General features: G+C 42.1%; 1 protein-coding gene across 5 annotated transcripts in view; it reads right to left on the reverse strand.

Annotated features, from left to right (window-relative positions):
* Nucleotides 1-930: 930 nt before the first annotated feature.
* BDNF (brain derived neurotrophic factor) overlaps nt 931-23,088 on the reverse strand; it is a 57,053-nt gene continuing 34,895 nt past the window's right edge. For 4 of the 5 annotated variants that reach the window (XM_036258708.1, XM_036258710.1, XM_036258711.1 and 1 more), the window contains exon 2: nt 931-4,672. In XM_036258708.1, coding sequence (XP_036114601.1) covers nt 3,908-4,672 — 765 coding nt within the window. In that variant the 3' untranslated portion in view covers nt 931-3,907. Of the gene's footprint in view, nt 4,673-15,139; nt 15,362-23,088 lie in introns of those variants that run through there. The other variant, XM_036258707.1, reaches the window with a different exon arrangement.

Genomic DNA, 23,088 nt, shown 5'->3' on the forward strand with positions numbered 1-23,088 from the left:
CTCATTTGATCTGCTCTTCCATATACACAACACAAGTCACTGTTTGTTATGACTTTCTTGATCCTTATTTATAAGACAATACAAGAGGAAACCATGTGTATGTGTTTGAAATAGAAATGATACATTGCACAGATATAGTTCACCACGTTCTGGGATGGGTTGACTGTTCAAATGGGGAGTCAGAAGAGTAGGAACAGATGCTTCTTTTCCTTAATGGCTCTTTCTCTAATTTAAAATCCTTCCATTTATTTCCCTAAGATTTAGTGATAACTTTAAACACTTTAACTAAATTACCCAGCGGCTTGGCAGCCGTCACAGAGGCAAATCTTTTTAGAAATCCTAGCAATCTGTTAGATCATGGGTACTGTGATATAAAATCTGTGTGGCTCCACGTATAAAAATTAAATCAGTGCAATGGATACAAATACATAATGCAAAAAGCATCGTCTCCACACCAAGGGTACATGACCTGCCTGTAAATATTGAATTTCTCTCTTTTTTTTTTCTTCAGTCATTGACTTTCTAAATTTGGGCCAATTTATTCTCATTATCCCTAAGTAAACCTACTTTGATTTTTTAACAGTTATTTTATAATCAAATAGAGCCAGCCAGCCCTGGATCCTGATGTTGCTAGGATACGTAGTTTGGTACTTGATGAAAGTATATCACTTCAAAGGGAAAATTTTCAAGTGTCCTAGAAAATGACACTCCCGTCTTCCACTGTGGAAGACACGCCCAATCCTTGAGCTTCTTGGAAGCTCACACCACAGGATTGGCCTCTCGTGCTTTGAAATAAGCATCCTCTCTGGAGGGTCATGCAATTGCTAAAACTAATCAGGTTGGTCTTAAAGCAAGGAACACACGTATTTATAATAAAACACGTTTTCATGTTTGTTTTACCGTGAAGAGAAAAAACCCAGAACCCCCAGATTTTATGTACTTTGAAAATATATTTAAAAACATTAAAAATTCTATATTTAAAACATATATTATATGTTAATTAGTACACTTAAATAGAACTTGTATTTACAATAGGCTTCTGATGCAGTTAAGTTTTAATGCCAATTTTTTTTCAATAACATAATTATATAAATATACTAAAATACAATAAATATTTTTTGTTTTGTTTTACATGGTGAATAATATCTTTACCATAGAGAGAACAAGGCCACAGACATTTACTTACATTTTCAATGGGAATCACCGTAAAAAAGCAACAGGCCCGCTGCCATGCATGAAACACTTCTGTCACAAAGAGACCACAGCAAGACTTTAAAACAAAACAAAACGGAACAGAACAAAAATGAACAGCAACAGAGAAAGATCTCAAAATAAAACTTAGGTCAACGTAAACCACCAAGAGTGTGACTTTGATGTATCCTATTGGGTAAGAGAGAGCCACTGACCACACGATTGCCGAAATGTCACTTAGCAGACCTGTCCTCTGCAGCTCTGAACACTGCAGTGGGGACTCTTCTTCTTCTTCTTTTTTTTAAAGTAATTTTTGTCCCTCAAAACAGAGCTGCAAAAAGTTATCATACAGCGGATATTCCAAGTGTTCAATTACATGTTCAAAATAATTACAAGGACAATATTTTCAAACAGTACAAAACAAACCTATGCTACACAAATTCTTCCTTCTTTTAATGACAGGTATTCAGATGATACTGTAAAAGATGGGCTCATTCTAAATGAAAGACTGAATAAAGAGAAATCATTTGCCGATGATATCTTCATTCCCTGGGTGGTGGTGGACGTCCTCTTTTGCTTATCCCTCGCCCTACCAAGATACAGCAATTTCTTGAGGCTTCCCGATACTCAAGGACACTGCTCCAGGACACTTTCAGATTTGGACAGTAGGATGAATGGGTGAATAGGCTTAGCTCTAACTTTCACGGGGGTCCATTTTTTCCCAGGACCACTATATTTCAGGCTCCCAACTTGACTTCTCCTAACCCAAGATGGCAGAGGTGAGGCGGGACTCTCTCCATGAACAGACAGGATGGGCAGGAAGTTGCTGTGGCCTTCACTGGGGAGCAAAACTTTGCCAGCTCTGTCCTGGCCTCTTCCATAGAGCAAGGCACCTTCCAGTCTTTGGTGTCCTAGTGTGCAGACACCTTCCCAAAGTCTTGTCTCCGGACAAGATTTTCTATTGGTAGCCTTGATCATTCAACCTGAGTTTTGGGGTCTTTTCCTGTTCCCTTCCCCCTTACCAAAAGTTCTCAAAAGACAAAACCCTGGTTTCCTCAAGTCTAATTTCAAAGCAGTAAGTGTTCAGGTAGCAAACATCTCGTATCTCTGTACAGTCTCATCATCACAATGCCACCTTTCATTCTGAACCTGCTCCAGGCTAATCCAGCTTTATGCAATTATCCAGGGGTAGAGGGCGTTAAGTCGGCTTGAGCATGGTCCTCCAGCGAGAACCTCTTAGCACAGTTAGATAATGTAGGCACTTAAAGCGTGAGGTCCAAAGCAACTTGACACATGTCATTCCACAGCCACCTCTGAAGGGTCCTTCTGAGGCCTCCCTTTTGGAATGTCTCAAGTACCATTCCCCACCCCCACCTAGACCTCAGGATGGCCACTCAGAATTCTTCCTGCACCTCCCAAAAATGATAGATCAGCTCCACACAGCCTCCACATGGCTGTTCAGTCTCATTTCACTGGCAGTGTGGGCTCCTGATCTGATCTAGGCGTTTCTGGGTCCATAGAGAACTCCACCTTTTGGTTGCAAGACATTTTTAAGCCTTACCATGATTTTTCTTTCAAGCCTTACAATAAGTTACCCAAACTGTTTACCTCTTATTATTATTTTTTTTTAAATCTTTATTTTTAATTTTTGGTTGTTCTTTTTCTCATCTAAAAAAAAAAAGAAGAAATCACTGTCCTCCATGCTTATGAGTGTCACGATGTGACAAAATGTGTTCACTCATTCACCGCAGTGGTAAAACATTTCAGAGCATGGAATGGACTTTTCTTCCTTAAGAGAAAACAAAACAAAGAGGGGACCAAAGGGGGAGGGGGGGAAAGAAGGTGCTCTAAGTAAATGTAGGTCTTTGCAACAAAAGACGCTTTCTCTGGCCAAGGCCCAAATGGTGAGTGAGAGCCTAGGAGGTGCATCATGGGAACTGGAGGGAGCACGTTCAGTTGCCTTAATTTTTATTCATTTTCCTAGTTGTCTGATTGATACTGCAAACATCTTTACAACATACAAATGAATCTTTTATCAACCAGAATATAGATTGAAGGGATTCTTTCCCCATCCCTACTCCCTGTGGGAACTAAAAAAAACAAAAACAAAAACAAACAAACAAAAAAGAAACACAAAACAAACAAAAGTATACCCTCCCATCCCCCATCCCCTAAGCCAGTAAAGCGATGACAACAGCACCTTGACATTGTTTTAATTCCAATGCTATCAGAAGTTTAAAAGCAGTAAAACAGAGATAGTACTAACAAGAACGAAGATACTTACTGTCTAAAATGTAAACGGAATGTTTTGGTTCAAATTTTTGTTGTTGGTTTTTTTTTTGTGTTGTTTTTTTGTTTTTGTCTGTTTTCTGAAAGAGGACAGTTTATTATCAATTCACAATTAAAGCAGCATGCAATTTATTATTATTTTTTTTTTAAACTTTTTACGTTTTCAATTCTTGGCAACGGCAACAAACCACAACATTATCGAGGAATGTAATGCAGACTTTTAAAAGTTGTGCGCAAAATGACTGTTTCCCTTCTGGTCATGGATATGTCCAATAAATAGATTGTAGAACCACTGTACTGTATAAACTTCATTTATACATGCAGTTCATAAAATTATTTTTTTTTCTTAACTGAATAATTTACCCTGTTATGTATATATACAAATAGATAATTTTTGTCTCAATATAATCTATACAACATAAATCCACTATCTTCCCCTTTTAATGGTCAATGTACATACACAGGAAGTGTCTATCCTTATGAATCGCCAGCCAATTCGCTTTTTGCTATCCATGGTGAGGGCCCGCACGTACGACTGGGTAGTTCGGCACTGGGAGTTCCAGTGCCTCTTGTCTATGCCCCTGCAGCCCTCCTTTGTGTAGCCCATGGGATTGCACTTGGTCTCGTAGAAGTACTGCTTCAGTTGGCCTTTTGATACAGGGACCTTTTCAAGGACCGTGACCGTCCCGCCCGACATGTCCACTGCAGTCTTTTTATCCGCCGCTGTCACCCACTCGCTGATGCTGTCGCACACGCTCAGCTCCCCGCGGCGGGCCGGGTCGGAGTGGCGCCGGACCCGCATGGACATGTTTGCAGCATCCAGGTAATTTTTGTATTCCTCCAGCAGAAAGAGAAGAGGCGGCTCCAAAGGCACTTGACTACTGAGCATCACCCTGGAAGTGTACAAGTCCGCGTCCTTATTGTTTTCTTCGTGGGGCCGTACTTTCGGGTCCTCATCCAACAGCTCTTCGATCACGTGTTCAAAAGTGTCAGCCAATGACGTCAGGCCTCGTGAACCTGCCTTGGGCCCATTCACACTCTCCAGAGTCCCATGGGTCCGAACACCTGGGTAGGCCAAGCTGCCTTGTCCTCGGACGTTTGCTTCTTTCATGGGGGCAGCCTTCATGCAACCGAAGTATGAAATAACCATAGTAAGGAAAAGGATGGTCATCACTCTTCTCACCTGGTGGAACTGTGGGGAGAAAGCAGAAACAGGACATAAAACTGGTTAGAGCTTTCTTCTGCAGGGATACAGTGCAGCCCAGCTGATTGTAATTCCAGGCCATTCTGCAGGGTCAAGGTTTTTTATGTATCGGTGATAAACTCCAGCTGCACCAGACCCAAGTTAACGTCAGTAGGGTGCCCTACGTGCTTTAATATAAACCAGAGGCGTGCAGGGTTTTCTCCGAGATTTAGCATATAAACCTGAGATTGCACGGGGTCTAAGGCAGTGAAAAAATTGTGGCTTTAGGTTTTCCTCCTTCTCTCACTTTAGAAGCTTTGTAAGTTAAATTTTTAATGATCTCTGCTCAGGCTGTCACCAGAAACACAAAATCAGAGATGTTACTAAGCAACAGCTGTAAGTGTAATAGTAATTTATTTTTTTCAAGTTAGCAACATGGTCCTCTTGCAGGAGTGTGTGACCCGGGGAATCTGAGTAGGACTTTCTAGCTGTGGGATAACTAGGCAGGAATTGCACGATAAAACAGAAGTCAGGGAGCTATAAGGAGCCTTTTCATTGACTTTTTCCTCCCATAGAGATAATCTATTACAGCAAAGATCCAACTGTCCTGTTTTACAGATAAGGAAATCAAAGACCACAGAGGACTTACTTGCCTTGTGTCATGAAGAAAGATTACATTAGGATTCAGGCTGCCACCCCCAGCTCCAGTGTTTTCCTACTACACCTGGGTGGTCATAACTGGAAATGTTTTGCTTATTTCCAAACAGAAATCATTTTCTACACATTGATTTTAATGAAGTGTCTATGCCTGGAGCCGATATCATAAAAACAATGTGTCTGCTTAAGAGAAAACTGGAAAAGTCAGCATTACAAAGGCACTGCAGTCCATTCAAATGCCTCCCATATGTGGACCTACATTTATCTCCGTAATGGCTTGGAGCCCTTCACCCCTTGGCCTTTTCTGGCTCATAGACAGGACCCATCTAAGAAAGCTCAGCTTCTCTTTTTATTGAAATGGGATCGTGTGTGCACATGTGTGTGCGTGTGTGTGTACCCTGAGTTGGCATACCTTTAAAAAGCTGAATGGCATTTTGCACGTTTTGGAATAGGCAGCCAGGGCTTCTTTCTGTGCTTTTGAAGTTTCCTGGGAAGTCCCTTAACAGCACACCACAAAATTAATCTCTTCCTGTTTGCCAGAGGGTTGCTATACTCTAAATTTGGCTCTGCATCTACAAGCATGCTCTGGGAAGCCAATTAGAATGGATGAACAAGCAAAAGGAAACATACCTATAGACCAACCCAAGGTTACCGTCAGATGGTGAAGGACTCCAGAACCACTTACCTGAGCATCACGTCCCTCAGCAGTAAGAGAAGCCCAGATGCTCTAACTGCGTGCCTACTCTCAGCTCGGGAGTGTGGACTTACACGAAGACACACACAGTGTGCCAATCAGTAGGAAAAGGGGCTGTTTTTCTGTCCATGAAGTGTTACTGAACAGGAAGGCAACCCTCTGGTCAACACGTCATACTGTGACATGGCTGAAAACTCGGGCCTCGAAAACCACGTTTCCGTTCTCCACTTTTACAAGAGATCACATTTTCTACCACTAGCAGGCTTTATTACCACCCCCAAACCCCAACAAATTTCCCTGTTGATTCACTCTCTCTCTGCACCAAGAGCAAGCGTGCTCAGAACTGCGTGGAGTGCACAGTGGTCTGAGGTCAGGAAGGCGCGCTGGTTGGAATAAAACACAGATATCCATTCTGTGAATACCTGGACTCTTGTGAATGTTCTGGATTCTGCACCATCAAAGAAATGGATCCTCCAAGGAGGTTTCTATTCCTGGCAGGCGGTCCTTACACCATTGAATGAAAATCCTTTCTCCTAATGTTCCCAGTCCACATTAAAATAACTCCAGGGACACCTCTAATGTAGGTCGATGAAAGAATGCAAATTTAGAATATTTTACTCTGGCCATCGCTAGGACACTGGTAGAGATTTGCTGTGATCGGCTATCTTTTAATATGGTAGTTCACAGATAACATCATTATGAAACATACCATTTCATGTACCACTAAGAAATAAGAAATGCAGCCAATTAAACTGCTGTTTACTTTATCACTTAGAACTGTTACTGCATACTTACTGAAAAGAGCTCTTTTACACTTATTTGGATACATTTATCATATGTAACTTCTGTGCATATATAATAAAATTAAGTAAAATAAATTGGTTAAGGCAATGACAACTATACTATGACTGCTGCATAGCCAACAAGTACAATGAAATGACATCAGCTGTAAAACACAACCCAAATTCAGAGATGCTAAAGAAAAAGAAAAGGAAAAGTCTACCTTAGAATGAACCAAGCAGAGTAGATTCAGTAAGTATTTACTAAGTGCCCACACTAATTGCTTAAAATGGCCCACAGTACGCAGGCATCTTAAACTAGAGTTAAAAAATTGTTTTATTATCACTACCACAGTAATGAGTCTTTTAATGATACCATTTTAAATGCTAGACTTAAAGAAGTTTATCTGGCCTTTCACTGATCTCATTTATTTTTGTATGAATAACTTTTTCGTTGAAAAAAATAGTACTTTATATATCATTTTCTCATCCACTGCACAAGCAAATATTTCAGAGGGACAAATAGTATCTGAGTAAATGGTACTTGGCTTTCATCCTGAAGCCAAACACAGGCATCCCTCAATGCAGCACATCTGCACAGATTTTGTGATTAACCACCTGGTGAAAAATCCCCAGCCCCTGAGTGACACTTGTTCAATGCTAACGCCTACTCACAAGGCCTTGAAGTCAAGTGCATCTGACATCAAACCCACCCTTTTTGTCAGAACGATATTACTTCCTAATTCTGTTTCTGACGGTGCTTTCTGGATACTTTGGACCACCCAGGCCACAGGCTAGAAATCTTGAAATCATGTTTGACAAAACATTTCTTGTACAGCCTTCAAATCCAGTCAGTGGAGAGGTCCTGCTCATCTTCCCTTCGAAGCAGTTCTCCCGTCCACTCCTCTCTCTCCATCCCCCTGCCATTTGCTTGGCTCAGCCCTCGCCAGGTCACTGGGTGACTGCAATGTCCTTCTGATGTACCTGACGTCCTCTCTGTTCCAGTCAACCCTAATAATCACTGCCTGACTAACCACTCTCATCATTCTTACCCAAAAACTTACAAGAGTTGTTTGTTGTTTTTTTCCTTCTACCCGATCAAATTTAACCTCTTTCATCTGGTACTCAAAATTTGGCCTCACCCTACTTGGCTAACTCTGTGTATTACTCATTGTTTCATCTCCTCTGCTCTGATCAGGGCTAAGTCCTTGGATCCCCATATACACTACTGCCTATAAGTGACTTGTTCTATTTTCTTGGCAAACTCTTTTCTCTCTGTCTGATAAAATCATGCTTATCCTTCATGACCCAGTTCAAGTAGCAAATCATATAGGTCTACCTTCTCTAATTACTCCAACACACGTTCTCCTCTTGCTCCTCTGAAATTCCACATTACATATCAATAAGCACTTCATTCCCTACTCACTTGTTAATTGTTAACTGTATTTGCCAATGATAGTCCGTCCTCAGTTGAAGGATAAGCTCTCTGAAGGACTGGATCGTGTCTGATCTCCCATGATGCTTAAAACAGAACAATGTAATAGCACTCAGTAAAAACTTACTGGTGAGTTTATTAAACTGGTGAGAAAAGACAGTCTTGACCTCATTTATGATGTCATTTGGAAAGCATCAGTGAACTTACTGAAATGATTAGATTAAATATAGGCTCTGCTAAACCTAAATCATAAGCTCTGCGAAGTTTGATGGATGGCAATCATCAGCCATGAGCAATCTCTGGAGTTTCTCTCTAATAGGGTAAAACTTTACTTGAATAATTAAGCAAGTAACATTACAGCACACTAACGGCCCCGATTACTTCCTGTGCAGCTGTGTTTCTAACATCACTAGAAGACCTGGAGAGTACTCAGGACTAATCATAATAGTAAAATGTGGAATTTTCAGTCTTTTAACTTCCTTTTTTTTTAAATTGACCTCTTCACTAATTTTATATACTGTATTAGGAAATGATAAATGTTTAAGCACTTCCAAGACAATTCTTATGTTTTAGCCATTCAAATGAATCTGTATTACACAAAAGATAAAGAGGCCACTCAATATTGCTAAGGAGATTGCTAGTTTATATTATTTATACATAATAAATTCATTGGTGCTGTGTAATTCTGCTCCAATGCTTACACCAGTGTGCAATTACAATCAAGTCAACCCCATCTCTAAAATTAAATATGGTATATAGGGCTAAAAAGGAAATCAATAAAGAACAAATACAAATTAGTTTTCAATATGACTCACAAGTCTTAAACATTCAACTGGATGACTATGGACTTCTGCTGTAGTAATAACTTGCATTTGTCTAAATGGCGATAGAACATTCACCAAGTATCATCTAATTTGGTTCTTACAAGGAAACAGGACAGGCATTGTTATCCCTATGAAACCGATGAGGCAATTATGGTTCAGTGAGGTTAAGTAACCTGTCAGATATCACAAAGCTAATAGATCATGTCTTCTTGTCTAAGCTTTTACCATCAAGACATGGTGGTAGTTTGGGAATATTCAACTTCAGGGAATAGAGAGAGACTACGCTATAAAGAGTGGTCAAAGAAGGAGTATATACAATATGGACACAGTTTTCTGCAGTTGTGTGTAACCTGGGGCCCACCTTTCTAAAGATAGCACCATTTAGATACTACTTTGTAGTGCTGGATTAATCATGACCTCTAAGACCTTTCAATTTTAAGGCTTGATTGCTTCAGTGAATGGGATGCTAGACAACACCATCTTCCTCTAAAAGAAAGCTTGGCAAAACATTCAGACATACTAGAACCAAGTTTCCATGGCAAAAGCTAAGAAGGGAACCATATAACAATACAGAAAATTCAGGTATCTGTGGGTATGGGGGGAATGCAAAGCTTTATTCCAGTCCCTTTGGGTTTTGTCAATGAGCATGCAATCAAACACCTTTTAAAGATATGGATGTTCATCTTAGTCCTATAAGCAACAAGGATAATGGTAATGCTGAAGAAATTATTAATATTTAATTTCTAACGTACATGATGCAAACCTATCAAAAGACCACCTTCATGAAATCTTGCAGATCACTATAATCTTGAATCTGTGTCCAGTTTAACTATGTGCATATATTCACCTTACTTTTGTTTGGTCATTCATCAGACATGAAATCTCCTTTTCAAGTCTTATAGTCTAGGGGGGTAGTTAGGACATATATGTAAGTAACTAAAATATAAAGGTAGAAGCAACCCAGGAAAGATATAGATAAAATTCTATAAAGAGAAAGGTTACTTCCTGTTAGAACATGAAGAATGTTTGTGAAGAAGACTGCAAGGAATAAAAGGATTTAAATGTATCCAGAAGATACACCGGTGGATGGACTGTAACTCAGTTATAAGCATGGAGTACATTTTTGGAGATAAGATTTCGGGCATGAAATAGTGAGAGATAAGAGTGAATGACTGTCAGATTTCAAAGGCTCTGAGAATGATGCTAAAGAGTTTGGACCCTGCCTTGCAGGCACTAAAGAGCCGATGAGAGTTTCTAAGAATGCCTCAAGAAGCCCAGTTCATCACCAGGTGTAGGAGGATGATAGACTGGAAGAGATCAACTAATTCATAGATGTTATCCCTAGTGGCTACTACACTTTAAAAATAAATATTAAGTAGTTACTTAAGTACGGGCTTGGGGTTAAGGGCCTGGATATATCTTTAAACTTAATCAGGGCATTCATGCATTTTTTGGCTGAAGTGAGTTACAGAGAGAAACAGGGTAGAGAGAGAGTGGGCTGAGTGGTAAAACCAAGAATAATGTCTGGGTTGGTGGAAGAGATCGCATGGAGGAAGGTGAGGGGAAGGTGGGAATGTAAACTCTCTTTCCAATTGTAATTACACTGAACTTGGATTCCACTGCTCAGCACTTTTAATTCAAAGATCTCCAAACACTTTGCAAATATTAAGTAATTAAGACTCATAGGACCCTGGAGGTATAGGTAACTATAATTATCCCCATTTTGTACAGGAGGAAAAAAGGACCAGAGTTTTTAATCAACTCATCTACTCGCTGTGGTTCCCCTGATAGAACAAGGTCAGAATCTCAGACTCCAAAGGAAAAGTAGGCCTTCAACTACAGGCACTGGTTTCTTCCACTCCTCTGCATTATTTCTGTAGTATTTTCCCATTAGGTATGTATGGCTTCCCTAAGAAGACTAAAAACAAAACAAAAACAAAAAAACACTTCACGTTCCTCAAAGAAAATAATTGGTAGTTGGAATCCCTAAACAAAATGGGGGTGGGGAGAGGGGAAGCTAATGATCATTACAGATGCTCACCTACTTACCTGAATGACCAGCCAATTGAAACCAATAAATATGTTAGTGAACGATGTCTGATGATGCAGCCGTTCCAAAGCTTCGAAGGAAGTTGCCTTTTAAAATGTCGTTTTTAACCATAATGTAGTTTATGTCCAGGGTATCCCATTACATTTCCTATAACAGTCCTTTGTACCCAGCATCCTCTCTGATGCCCCGGTCTGCTCATAGCGTGGACGCTGGCAGACGTTACTCGGCCTCACTAAGAGTGCCAGAGAAATTGCTGGTTCTGAGTTCAGACCCAGAGTGATACATACATGTAACTACCATAAAAAAAAAGTATATTTCCCTGAATTAATTTGATACGTACATCATCAATAGAAAGCACGTTAGCTCTAGTCCTCTATTAAGCCCCTGTATTCCCCACCCCATACCTGAAAGAGTAAGGATTTTGCTATTGGTTAGAGACCTACCTTACCCAATAGTAAAACTAGAACGTATTCTCTATTAGAATTGGAATTAGGTAAAGTGAGCTGCAGTGAATTTTGGAATAAGGGACAGAAAATGCCTGGCACAAGGACCAGGTTTGGGCAGAGAACACCACACCTGGCCTTCCAAACCCGGGCACAGCTGCCACCACCCAAAGGTCCCTAAATGATCCTCCATCACTACTTCCCTAGGAAACCTAATGTCCTACTGTAACTAAAGAATAGTCCCTAAAAGATAGAGCACCCAGAGCTGGCAGTCCTACCCATGTCCTGGCCTCCTCCTCCTTTTCCTCAGGGTACACTGCCCAAATAGAACACCTCTCCAGTTTTTAGTAAGGAAGTCTTAGTACTGAGCACATGTACAAGTCACTTGCACATCAAAATGAGTAGGTTGTCTAAAAATGTTTTTTAAAATATATTTTAGAATTACTATTTTGCAGATTGCAAGAACCAAATGGCAGTTCGCATTCAATTAAAAAGCCTAACCTCTTTAATTAGGATTCTGTTTTCTTTAGAATTTCAGGTGGGATTTGTTATAATGAACTAAAGTAAAGTTCAGATTAAACAATGTTCTAACTATTAAATTGCCAAAATCATTGGGTTATTTATCAAAGTCCCATACATGGTAGACTGTAATTTTAATTTAGAAGATACTATCTATCTGGTTCCATAAAGTTTCAGTGAGACTTAGAAACATTGTAAGCATATATCACATTTAGTGATAGGGGCTGATATCTACAGCTACTGTGAAATCATGTGGGAAGATGTCCTATAAAAGAACAATGACTCTGAAGTGCCAAGTCGGGAGATACAAACATCACTGTAGCATAGGCATTTTAATTGCGTTTAAACACACGGACTCTCAATTTACAGAAAAATTCCAAGTAAGAAATTCATTTTATGTATCCTAAACATCAAACTTCAGGTAATTTTTCAAGTGTTACACTTATAAATTAAGTGCATTAATGCAATTTGAATTTGTTACTAAAAATACTACAACAAAAAGAGAGATTTATGGAGCCTGAAATAAGTTTTAGGACATGTGCATTTGGATTGACTTCCACGTATGAAGGTTGAATAAAGCCTGCTTCTCTAGCTGTGCTCCATGGCCAGCAGCTTCGCCTGGAGCTTAGGGAAACACGGAATCTCAGCTTCCCTGCCCGCACCCCACCCATCCCCATCCACTAAATCAGAATCTGCATTTCGACAAGATTCATATACTTCAAGGTGATTCATATACTTACTAAAGTCAAAAAGCACTGGGCTAAATGACGAAGAGAAAAGAAATGAAAGGGTTAAAGTCAACCTTAAGTACTGTTGTACATTCTGAGTATACAATAGGCTTACCTGTCACCTTTCTTCCTCGGTTCAACTTGTTTTATTGGGACATTTACTATGCAGAAAAAAATATTTTTGCTTTTGTAACTGTATTAAGTAAAATCTGGGTTCCCTTTATGTCAACTGGCTTTTACACCATGGTGTTTATACATGAAGTGCAGTGTACCTGTAAACATGATTGGCTGAATGAGAATGTATAGAATACTGCTCATCTAAATCAGGACTTCCACTCGATTGCTAACTTTATCTCAATGCCACAAGGTTAGGGTTGGGGTTAGGGTTAGGGTTAAGGTTAGGGTTAGGGTTAGCAAGCATAACCTGATCAGTTACACAGCCTAACACCACTCACTCAACCAGAATCACACTGGAAATGACACGACCAGCTACAGCAGGTGGTAGATTTCCAGGCACATAAATATCACATGCAGCCAGATGTCTCTGAACCTCATGCGTTCTCTCGGTCCTGAAATGGTGAGACAGAGGCAGGGAGAAGTGACTCATCCAAACAATGAAGAGTCTTTTATTTCTAGACTTGTCCTAAACAGATGAACTTATCTCCTACCAAGTACTATAAAATTAAAAAAAAAAAAAAAAGAGCCTGGCTGGTGTGGCTCAGTGGATTGAGCATCATCCCATGGATTGGGAGGCCTCAATTTGATTCCTGATCAGGGCACAAGCCTGATTGGCAGGCTCCATCCCCAGTGGGGGGCGTGCAGGTGGCAGCCGCTTGATGTTTTTCTCTCACATCGATGTTTCTCTCTCTCTCACTCTTCCCCTCTCTCTAAAAATCAATAAAAACATTTTCTTTAAGACAGAAATAAGAAAATTTACAAAACAAAACAGCAGCAACAACAGCAATAAAACCCAAAAAAATAATAGTATAAGCATCAAAATCCCTTCTCCAACCCTACATGGTCTCTACAAGCAACCCAATTTCTCATTTGGGATCAAGAACTTAAATACCCAAAATGGTAAGAGAAAAAAATAAAGCTAAATTTCCCAATTAAAATATAAACATCTTTGAGTTGAACAACAGTGTGAGGGAGTTGATGGAGTAGTTCCCTAAACAGAACTCGAAACTGGTTCAGTAAGCTGTTCACAAAGGACTGCAAAGACAAACTAGTTTCCAAACACCAAGAAGTCACCAAGCTCACCAGTACTCACGCAAATGACTTCTACTGGGAACCCTCTCAGTGTCACTGTTAAATCATTTGCAAGTGGGTAGGGCTGAGATGACCCAGAACACTGTTTTCCCGGGCAGTATCCCAAGTATTACTGGGTTCCACATCAACACAGCTAAGGGGCTGTCCCGTCCCCATGACAAACAAGGCGCACCTATACTGACGGGGGATGTTGTGAAAGCATAGCAGAGCGCTGTCTTCAAAGTTCCTGGATCCAGGAATAAGCATGCTCTGTACCTAAAAAAATAAATGCAAGGGTGATGAAACCACGTTCTTTGTCCCTAAGAGGAGAACACAGAATAACTCTCTGAGGCCAGAGGATAAAAGGAATTCCCTTTAAGAAAAGCAGTGTGTCATAATGTGGAGATTGGGACCATGCCAGAACAATTACAATTAAAGAAATAAAACAAAACCAAGAAAGAAAGTTAAGATTGGTCTGTCCCGTTTCAACCTCTTTTTCTGAACTGGCAACTTTAAAATCCACAGGTTGCTTTTAGGGTGTTGCTGGACATTCTGAGTCCCTGCCGTGAGATGCTAGGGGAACTCTGACAGCCGGGAGCCAACACCCACTAGACGCCGTCATCACACACGTACACTTTTAATGGACCCCAGCGCTGTGGGAAAGGCATGCCCTTCTCAGTTTTTCCAGAGATGGTGCTCCTGAAATTTTCCATAGCCAAGGTAGTCCTGTGGTTAATTAGTTACCTGAGCAATTTCCATTACAGAAAGAATATCTGTACATAATTAGAGGTAGGTTCAAACTGGAAGGTCCGAACTGGAAGGCTTCACCATCATTAATTCAGCAGGGCTGAAATGAGAACGGGATGGATAACTCTCACCTGATGAAGAGACCTCTCTAGATCTGACCCCATCCTCTGATGGACACACAACATTCGACGTAAAAAAGCGAAAGGCAGGTAACAACAGGTGGGGGAAGAAACTGGAAAAATAAGTTGCTTCTAGAGACAAAAGAATAGCATTCCTTTTAAAACTACTATCAAGAAGCCTTAGGGGAAAGATAAAATTAGCGAGAGCAGGCTATTAGCTCTCTGTTGCTCACCTTGATGAGACCATTTTCAGGAATCGGTTTGTTAAATTCCACTGAAGTGCAAATGCACACACCACAGCCCTTCTTCTGGGATGCACAGTCATAGCACACAGAAGCGTGTGGGCAGAGGCAAAAACATGTGTGGACATGCAACTCTTTCTGTAGAAACTCAATGTTCTGAGCGTTAACGAGGATTAGCCTACACGCATAGAGAAAACTGGTGGTTCCACACATGCAGTTGCCTTTCGGGTTATTTTTGCGTCCAACTCTATAATTTCTTTTAATTACTTACTGTAAAGCACGGGGAAGTGCTCGTGGTTTGTAGCTTAATGCAGGAGCAAACATAATTGAATGCATTCCCTGCTCACTGCCCTACCCCGCCCCCAGCTCTCCTAAGTGTCCTTGTTCATTTGAATAGCACAAGTAAGCCAGCTTCCAGGCCCTGTGCATAATGAGCCATGTGGACCCTATTCAAGAAACTGGCCGTGCTCCAGAGCTACTATAAAATACAAGGAAAATATTAACATCTCAGATGACAAAAGATCCATATGGCTGGTCAGAAAATATCCACATCACTTGAGCCAATAGCATGCACCTATATGGAAACATTCCATTCTGTGGTTCCAGGAGTATCGAGGCCATGAGAACATCTGTTTGTCTCCATCCCATCTCACTAAACATTGATTCGTACAGAAGATATGCAAACGCAAACCAGCAAGACATTTCGTCTAAGCAATGGGGCAAGGGCTGTGTTTCTACACGGTACTTGCAAATAAGTACAGGATTGGTGGTGGTGGTGGTAGTGGGAGGGGTGTATGGAGGGGATTTCAGGAGATGCTGTGGGAAGCTGGATGTGTTAAAAATGATTAAAAATAATAGCTAACGTGTATTAGCTATGAGGTAAATAACCTAATTATCCACAGTTTATGGGGATGACTGAGGCTCAGAGAGGCTCAGTCGACTGCCTCAGCCCACACACCCAGCACGTGGTGGAAATGGGATTTGAGTCAGGGCTGGCTTCCATGCCTCCTTCCACACTGGCTCAGATGTGGATGTGGTGGCTTCTATTTTAAGGGAGGTCTACTTGGCAGAGATCTCCTGCAGACCTTCTGCATGGATTATTTATTTAAGCAAACCCCATCAGGTCACTCCTGATAAGCAGTTTGCTTACACACTATTTCCACAGAGGTTGGATATAACCCTAATGTTTCTTCTTTACTACCCTCTTCCCAGTATTCAATTACTCCCTCATGGTGCCGACCATACACATATACTCAATAAGGTATAGTGTCACACTACCGTGTGAAGGTAGTATGTTTGAAATGTCAGAACATTTCCCCCTGAGAAGATCTCCCCAGGTGCTGAGACAAACCTCGTGCTGTCCAGACCAGTAACCCCAAAACACTCCCGTGTCAGCTACACATGACTGAGAATGGTTTCCATCAAGACTCAGATGACATAAAATCTTCCTTTTGTACCCGGACCTAATCCCCTCAAAGTCTGGAGGCCTGCACCCCTAGGCCACCCCACTTGTGACCCCTCCCATTTGCCCTGTAGTTATTATTCAAGAACAGAACTGAAGGTCTGAGATGTGAGTTCAAGAAAGGTACGCAAGATACTCTCAACTTTGTTCGGAAGAAGTTCAGACTAGTCCGGACCAGTAAGAGAATAGGTGTGCCAGTGTGGACAGAGAGCAGATCCTCACGGACTGTGCCAACAAGACCAACTGCGTCAAAACAGCCAAAGGAGCCGGGTCATGGAGTGGAGGCCTCACGCGGGTTCTCTGCCACCCCGCTGGGACCCCACCACCAGACTGAGCTGATGCAACACACACACCTGGGCTGACATCCTGAGTATTTGCGACGGGTCAGATGATGGTGGCACAGAGGACTGAACAGCTTGCTTCTGCTCAGGGTCTGCCCCTGGAAGAGAGCAGACTTCGAGAAAAGCAACTGCCAGGAGCCTGAGAACAAAACTGGAAATGCCTGTTGTGACAGCCTTCAGAGGTGTTCACAGCAGAAAAGGGAAAGGTCTGTGCGTCAGTGGGGTGTCAGCTCCTGGCGGTGCACCCTGGTGCCTGGGAATTATTTCTGGTGTAGGCCAGCCATCAGCGCCGCTCCCCACGTGCCACCAGGCCCTACCGCGGGAGAGGAGCGGTTTTCCTCTTCAAAGTGGCCCGGCAAAGGTTCTATGAAAGAGAATGTGTATTTGGATCATGGAACCGTTCTGCCATGTAGCACTGTTCTGTGCAGTGAAACTAAAGGAAGTTTTCTAAACAGAGTGCCATGTCCTCAGAGGAAAAGGTGGTCGAAAATCAATCAATATTTATTTGTTTTCTTTATTGATATTAGAGGGAGAAGAAGGGGGGAGAGAGACAGAAACATCAATGAAAGAGAACACTGATTGGGTGCCTCCTGCATGCCCCCCCCCCCCAGGGCTTTGGCCCACAACCTGGGCATGTGCCCTGACTGGGAATCGAACTGGTGACCTCTTGGTGCATGGGTCAAGCCTCAACCACTGAGCCACACCGGCCGGGAGAGAATCAATCGTTTCAATGAGAATAGTAAAGAGCATGTGAGGATGATCGGGAATATATGCTTTTCCAAAGGTGGAGATGTTCTTGAGCCTATGAATCACATTTCCAAAGGATGCCTTATTCGTACAATGTAGGAAACTGCCGGTGACGTTAAGGTACGAGTCTAGCAACAATGCATCATAGTTCAATGTTGACATTGTACCCTGGTAGTTTTCATTTACCTTATAAAGTACTAATTGCTTCATTACAAATCTTGGGGAAAGTGCAAAATCGTTCTTTAAAAGAACATCCCCTTGGGTATGAAAGTTCCAAGCTTAACAGGACCTCCTCTGTGATTTGGGATATATCTCTTGACCTCAGTCCCTAGAATGACTGTGAACAGCTGGGAAACACGCACTAAAAGTCTCGTACACCGTGCACTGTGGTGGCACGATTCCGTTTTCCGTTCCAGTAAACACTGTGGTGCTCTTCAGAGCTAGCATTACTAGTTAGGTGAATAATGAATGCACGCTCAACTTTCCACCGCAGGAAATTCTGCAAGTGGCAACGTGGGTCTGTTCCACGTGTGTCACCAGAGCTGGCATTAGCCCCTGGCCACAGTGAGGCTGATTTCCATTGGAACTGGTACCTGTACCAGCTCCTGGAACTGTGCAGTATGCCCCCTGCAACCCAGGAGCAAGGTCAGACACTAACACATCACTTAGGAGCTCGCCTCCCATTTCTGCCCGTTCGAACAGACATGCACTGTGTTGGTAAGGCTGTGGAGAAGCGGGCATTCTCATACACGGGTGGTGGGAGCACAAACCGTTCAAGGCCTCTGCAGGATAATTAGACAACATCTATCAAAGTTATAAACAAATGTTCCTGCTGACTCAGTAATTCCACTTCTGAGATAAATAAATGTGCAGACATAGGTAGGTGCACATGTACAAAATTGTGTGTGTGTGTGTGTGTGTGTGTGTGTTAATGAACTGCAACAAGACATATAATAGCAAAAAAGGTTACAAATAGCCCAATTTCCAGCTACAGGAAAAGTGGATACACTATAGTACACACTTACAATAGAATACATATAACTATAAAGAGCAAGTTAGCTCCCCATGTACTGAAATAAAAAACTGCTAAGCACATTGGTAAGCGATAAAAGTAAGGTGCAGAACGATGCATGCATGATACATTACCTTTTGTTTAAAAATGGGGGGGGGGATTATAATATGCATCCATATTGACTTGTATTTCCATAAAACACACTCAAGGACTCACACAACACTGATACAGGTGAATGATCACACACAGATGGTGTGCGTTGGGTGGGAAATGGCTGGGCAAGATGAAGGTGGGGCAAGACTTCTTTCACTACTTGTTTGATTTTTGAATCATGTCAATAAATTGACTATTAAAAATTAAATTAAAAAATAACCAAATTTTTTTTAAAATGTACTTTTGGCCCCAGAGACAGTCCCACACTGTTCTGATGCAACAAATACTCGAGAGATTTACACCAGTTCCTTTGCTGTGTGTCTGGTTGGTGGCTACAGGCAAGAAGTCTGGTGGCTCCATTTTATTTTATTTATTTATTTATTTACTTTTTAAGCCTCACCCGAGGACATTTTTTCATTTTTTGTTCAGATAGAGTGGGAAGGAGAAAGAGGAAGAGAGAGAGAGAGAAACATCGACGTGACAGGGACACATTGAGTGGCTGCCACCCGCACGACCCAACCAGGGCCGGGGACAAAGTGTAACAAGGTACGTGCCCTTAGCGGGAACCGAACCCGGGTTTCTCTGGACCACAGGCCGATGCTCTAACCGCTGAACCAAATGGGCCAGGGCATGGTGGGTGCCATTTTAATTTCTGGGACATTTTTCTGGAGAAACCGGTACAAGATAGGACAGCTGGGTATAGAGGACAGTCCCTGGGATTGGGGGCTGAAGACACAAGTTCTGGTCCAGCCTTTCACACTTGCTATCAAGTTGACCCTCTGAAATGGCTGATAATTGGCCATTTTTAACTAACGGGGCCAAGTCATGGGTGCCCCTTCATGGGTGAAATAATCCAAGGACAGCCGCCTCAGCTCTGTGAGGAGGATCAGAGTCCTTGCCCTGCCCAGCTCACAGCATCTTGCCGAGGGTCATCGACACCGAGAACCAGGCTCTGTAATTGTCAGGGCAACTCTACCAACAACCGCTGTGGAACACACCACCAGTCTGAGGAGTGACCTGGCCAAACACAGGGAGGGAGTGGGACTCATTCCCAAAAGGGTCTGAAACACTGAGATGGTGGGAAGGAAAGAAAACTTCCAAAAGGTGGAATCTGAACATAAGCAGAAAACAAGGGCAGGCTGACAAAGAAAGACTTGAAGAGGAAGACATTCAGTTAAATGACTCCCGCTGTGGTCATCTGCGATGGAACATACTGCAAATTCTATAAACTTGCTGGGGAGATTGAGGAAGCATACATAGGAGCCAAGTTTAAGACTACAGACTTGACTACAAATGCAAGATCGATGTCAGATAAACGATCTAAAAGAGCGGCCCTTCCTCCTTGTGATCAGTGTAGTTGTTGGACACCTGTGCCTGTTCACACAGGTGAGCCTCCCACTTTCCTCCAAAATCAGATGCAAACTTCAAACACTTGGAAAATGCTCCCTGGAGGACGTTTGACTGCAAATTTAGAAACTGAATGAAAAACCACTCTTTGGAAATGCGGAAAAAAAAAAAAAAAACCAACTCAACTTCTCGTCTCCATATGTACAGTCATCTGGAAAGCAGATCTCCCATTAAATGGATGGCCCAAGCTGCACTGTGATGTTAAACCCATCATGAAAATCCAAAGGTGGTTTTCCTCACCTTCCTGAAGTGCAGCGTTCCAAGAGGCGAGTGATAACCACAGGCGGGAGTTCACCGGAGGTGCCCTAACTTGGTACTGCTATCTAGCCGCCTCGTAAGGAAACCAGAAGGCTATATGTGAAACCCAGAAAAAGAAAGCAAACAACCTGTTTCTATTGTGATGACGGAAGGTCCTTGTGCAAGGTGTCTGGTTCCAGCTGGGTCTAACTAGTCCAAATGGTGCAATGCATTCTGGGACCACCTGCAAATAAAATGATGGACCTTGACCTTAGTCCATGCTGAGATGCCACCTCCGAAGGCCTTTGAGGTCAAATACATCCTCTCACCTCCAGCTTCACGTTTCACAGCAGACTGTCTTTCCTTACAAACATTTCTGCAGGAGGCTTACTACCCTGTCTTATTTCAAGGCAACTGCCTCTAGTACAAATGGCTTTTAAAATGACCTCTAATTAAAAATAACACATTATGTTTTCGTTAATAATTCATTCCTCATTCAGCAAAAGTTATTAAGAACCAGGTTTAGATGTACTTTGCTTTAGAAAAATTATTTTCAAGGCTGTTTCATGTAAAGCGGGAATAAACTAACTTGGTAATTCTTAATGGATTCTTCAAGTGACTGAATCCTGAGTTGAAATCATCACTGATTTTCAAGTGGTTATAACAAGAGTCTCAGAGACTCACGGAGGTGGGTGCTCCCAGCTGTCAGTAGCTTTAACCATTTAGTTAAAGTTGCACAAGATCAAAAGCAATTCTTTAAAGAAAAATGTTCACAGGAACACAGGCACAATAAGCTGACACTTCCAAGGTGTAGGCCAGGGTCACGGACACCAGCTCAGGTTTTCATCAGCCGAGCTCTGGACGGTCAGTGGAAGTCACAACCAGCTATGTTTCTGTCATTTCCTTGTGGGAAGGAAACTCAGGTGTAGCCCATGTTTATTCCGCGAGGAAAAAAAATCCCCACAAATGTTTTTCACAGCTCCATTCCGGCCTCTGCCTCCTTCAGGGCTAGAAAAGTTGCCCATTCTCCTGTGGCTGGGTGATCTGTGAAAGCCTTTCCTTTGGATGTCAACTTGTCAAACTTACAGCTTAGGAGGACTGCAACACAGCTTTCTCCTAAAATTTACCTTTCAACTTTTTGTTCGTCTAACAGACACTCTCCGAGCACAGATACCAGGGACACTAAAATGAGTGAGACAGAATCCCTGCCTTTGGGGATCTCACTGCTAAGAGGGGGGACACATAAACTGACGGTTATTATTCAAGGTAATTCATGCTATAATTGACAAAAATGCACAAGGGCATTCCTAAAAGAGGAAATGAAAGGGGTGGGGGGCAGGGAGAAGGGGATAAAGGAGAGGAGTCCGTTGGCCCGGGTTTTTGCTCATTAGAGATCCCGTTTTGTAGATTAAAAGATTTTATTACTTGATCTGCTAACCTCTTAGCACCTACAACCCACAAAGCAGGACAGAATACCTACAAAGAGCTCAATGTTGGTGAGCTTTTGGGACATGTAAGCTGGAAACCAAAAGTCTCATTTACGGATACTTCCCTAGAACTGATTTCCCATTCCGATTTCTCCTAGCGGAATACGACAATGCTGAAACCTGCATCTTTTCATGAAGGGAGGACTCGCTGAGCTATTTAGCAAGTACCTAAGGCCCCACCTACTATGTAAGTGTCCATCAGCTGTCTATGTGCTATGGGGACTAAGATAATGCAGGAGACACCGTTTTTGCTTTCAAGGGGTTTACTGTTTTAATCACAGAGTTAAAACTAAAATATATGGGAGAGAAAAAGCTAACTTAAAAAGACAGCTTCTTTGAGACAAAGGCTGTTATCTCATACAACTTTGAAAAAAATTACCACTTATTCAGCTACCTACTAATTCATATCTGGAGTAACCATGCCTCCTCCCCCTTGGGGTTCTGAACTGATATCAGAAGAGAAACAAGTTTCCAAATGGGAATCATAACACAGGGTCAGCCTCATGTTAGAAAAACACAGCGGGGCCTATTTCCTACTATCGTGAACCAAGGCCCTGGAGCCCACACAATTAGAGGCAGAAAAATGGGAACTGAGAGCAGAGGTTTTGGCAGGGCCTGCAAGAGACTATCCCTAGGCTTACTGCTTTCTGCATAATGGCTAGAATGCCAAGAAGCCACAAATGTGGACGCTGCGGTCCCACGGAGCAAGAGAAGCAGACTGAACTTGAGTGCAGGTTTGGTTCACACACAGCCTCCAGCAGATGACAGGTCCCGTGGGTGTCGCGGGATTACTTGCTCAGCAAGTCAGATTACTTGCTCCTCTTCTCAGGGAAAGGAGCAAGTAACGGGACAGGTCCCCTCGTGGGAACACGGCACTGGGGGAAGGATTCCCCTGAACAGTATTCTAGGCATAGAGAATTTAAGTAACTTCCCCCAAATCACAGGTCTAGTAAGTGGTGGGCCTGGAATTAAACCTAACCATCAGGTCCAGGAATACAGGTGTCAGGCTTGAGCCGCCTCATGAACTTTCTATTTAGGAAATGTTTCTTTAAAGTCAAAGACTATCCCGAGTAAGATATTCCAGAATATTTTTC

Source organism: Molossus molossus, unplaced genomic scaffold (assembly GCF_014108415.1).
Source record: "Molossus molossus isolate mMolMol1 unplaced genomic scaffold, mMolMol1.p scaffold_m16_p_13, whole genome shotgun sequence".
NCBI lineage: Eukaryota > Metazoa > Chordata > Mammalia > Chiroptera > Molossidae > Molossus > Molossus molossus.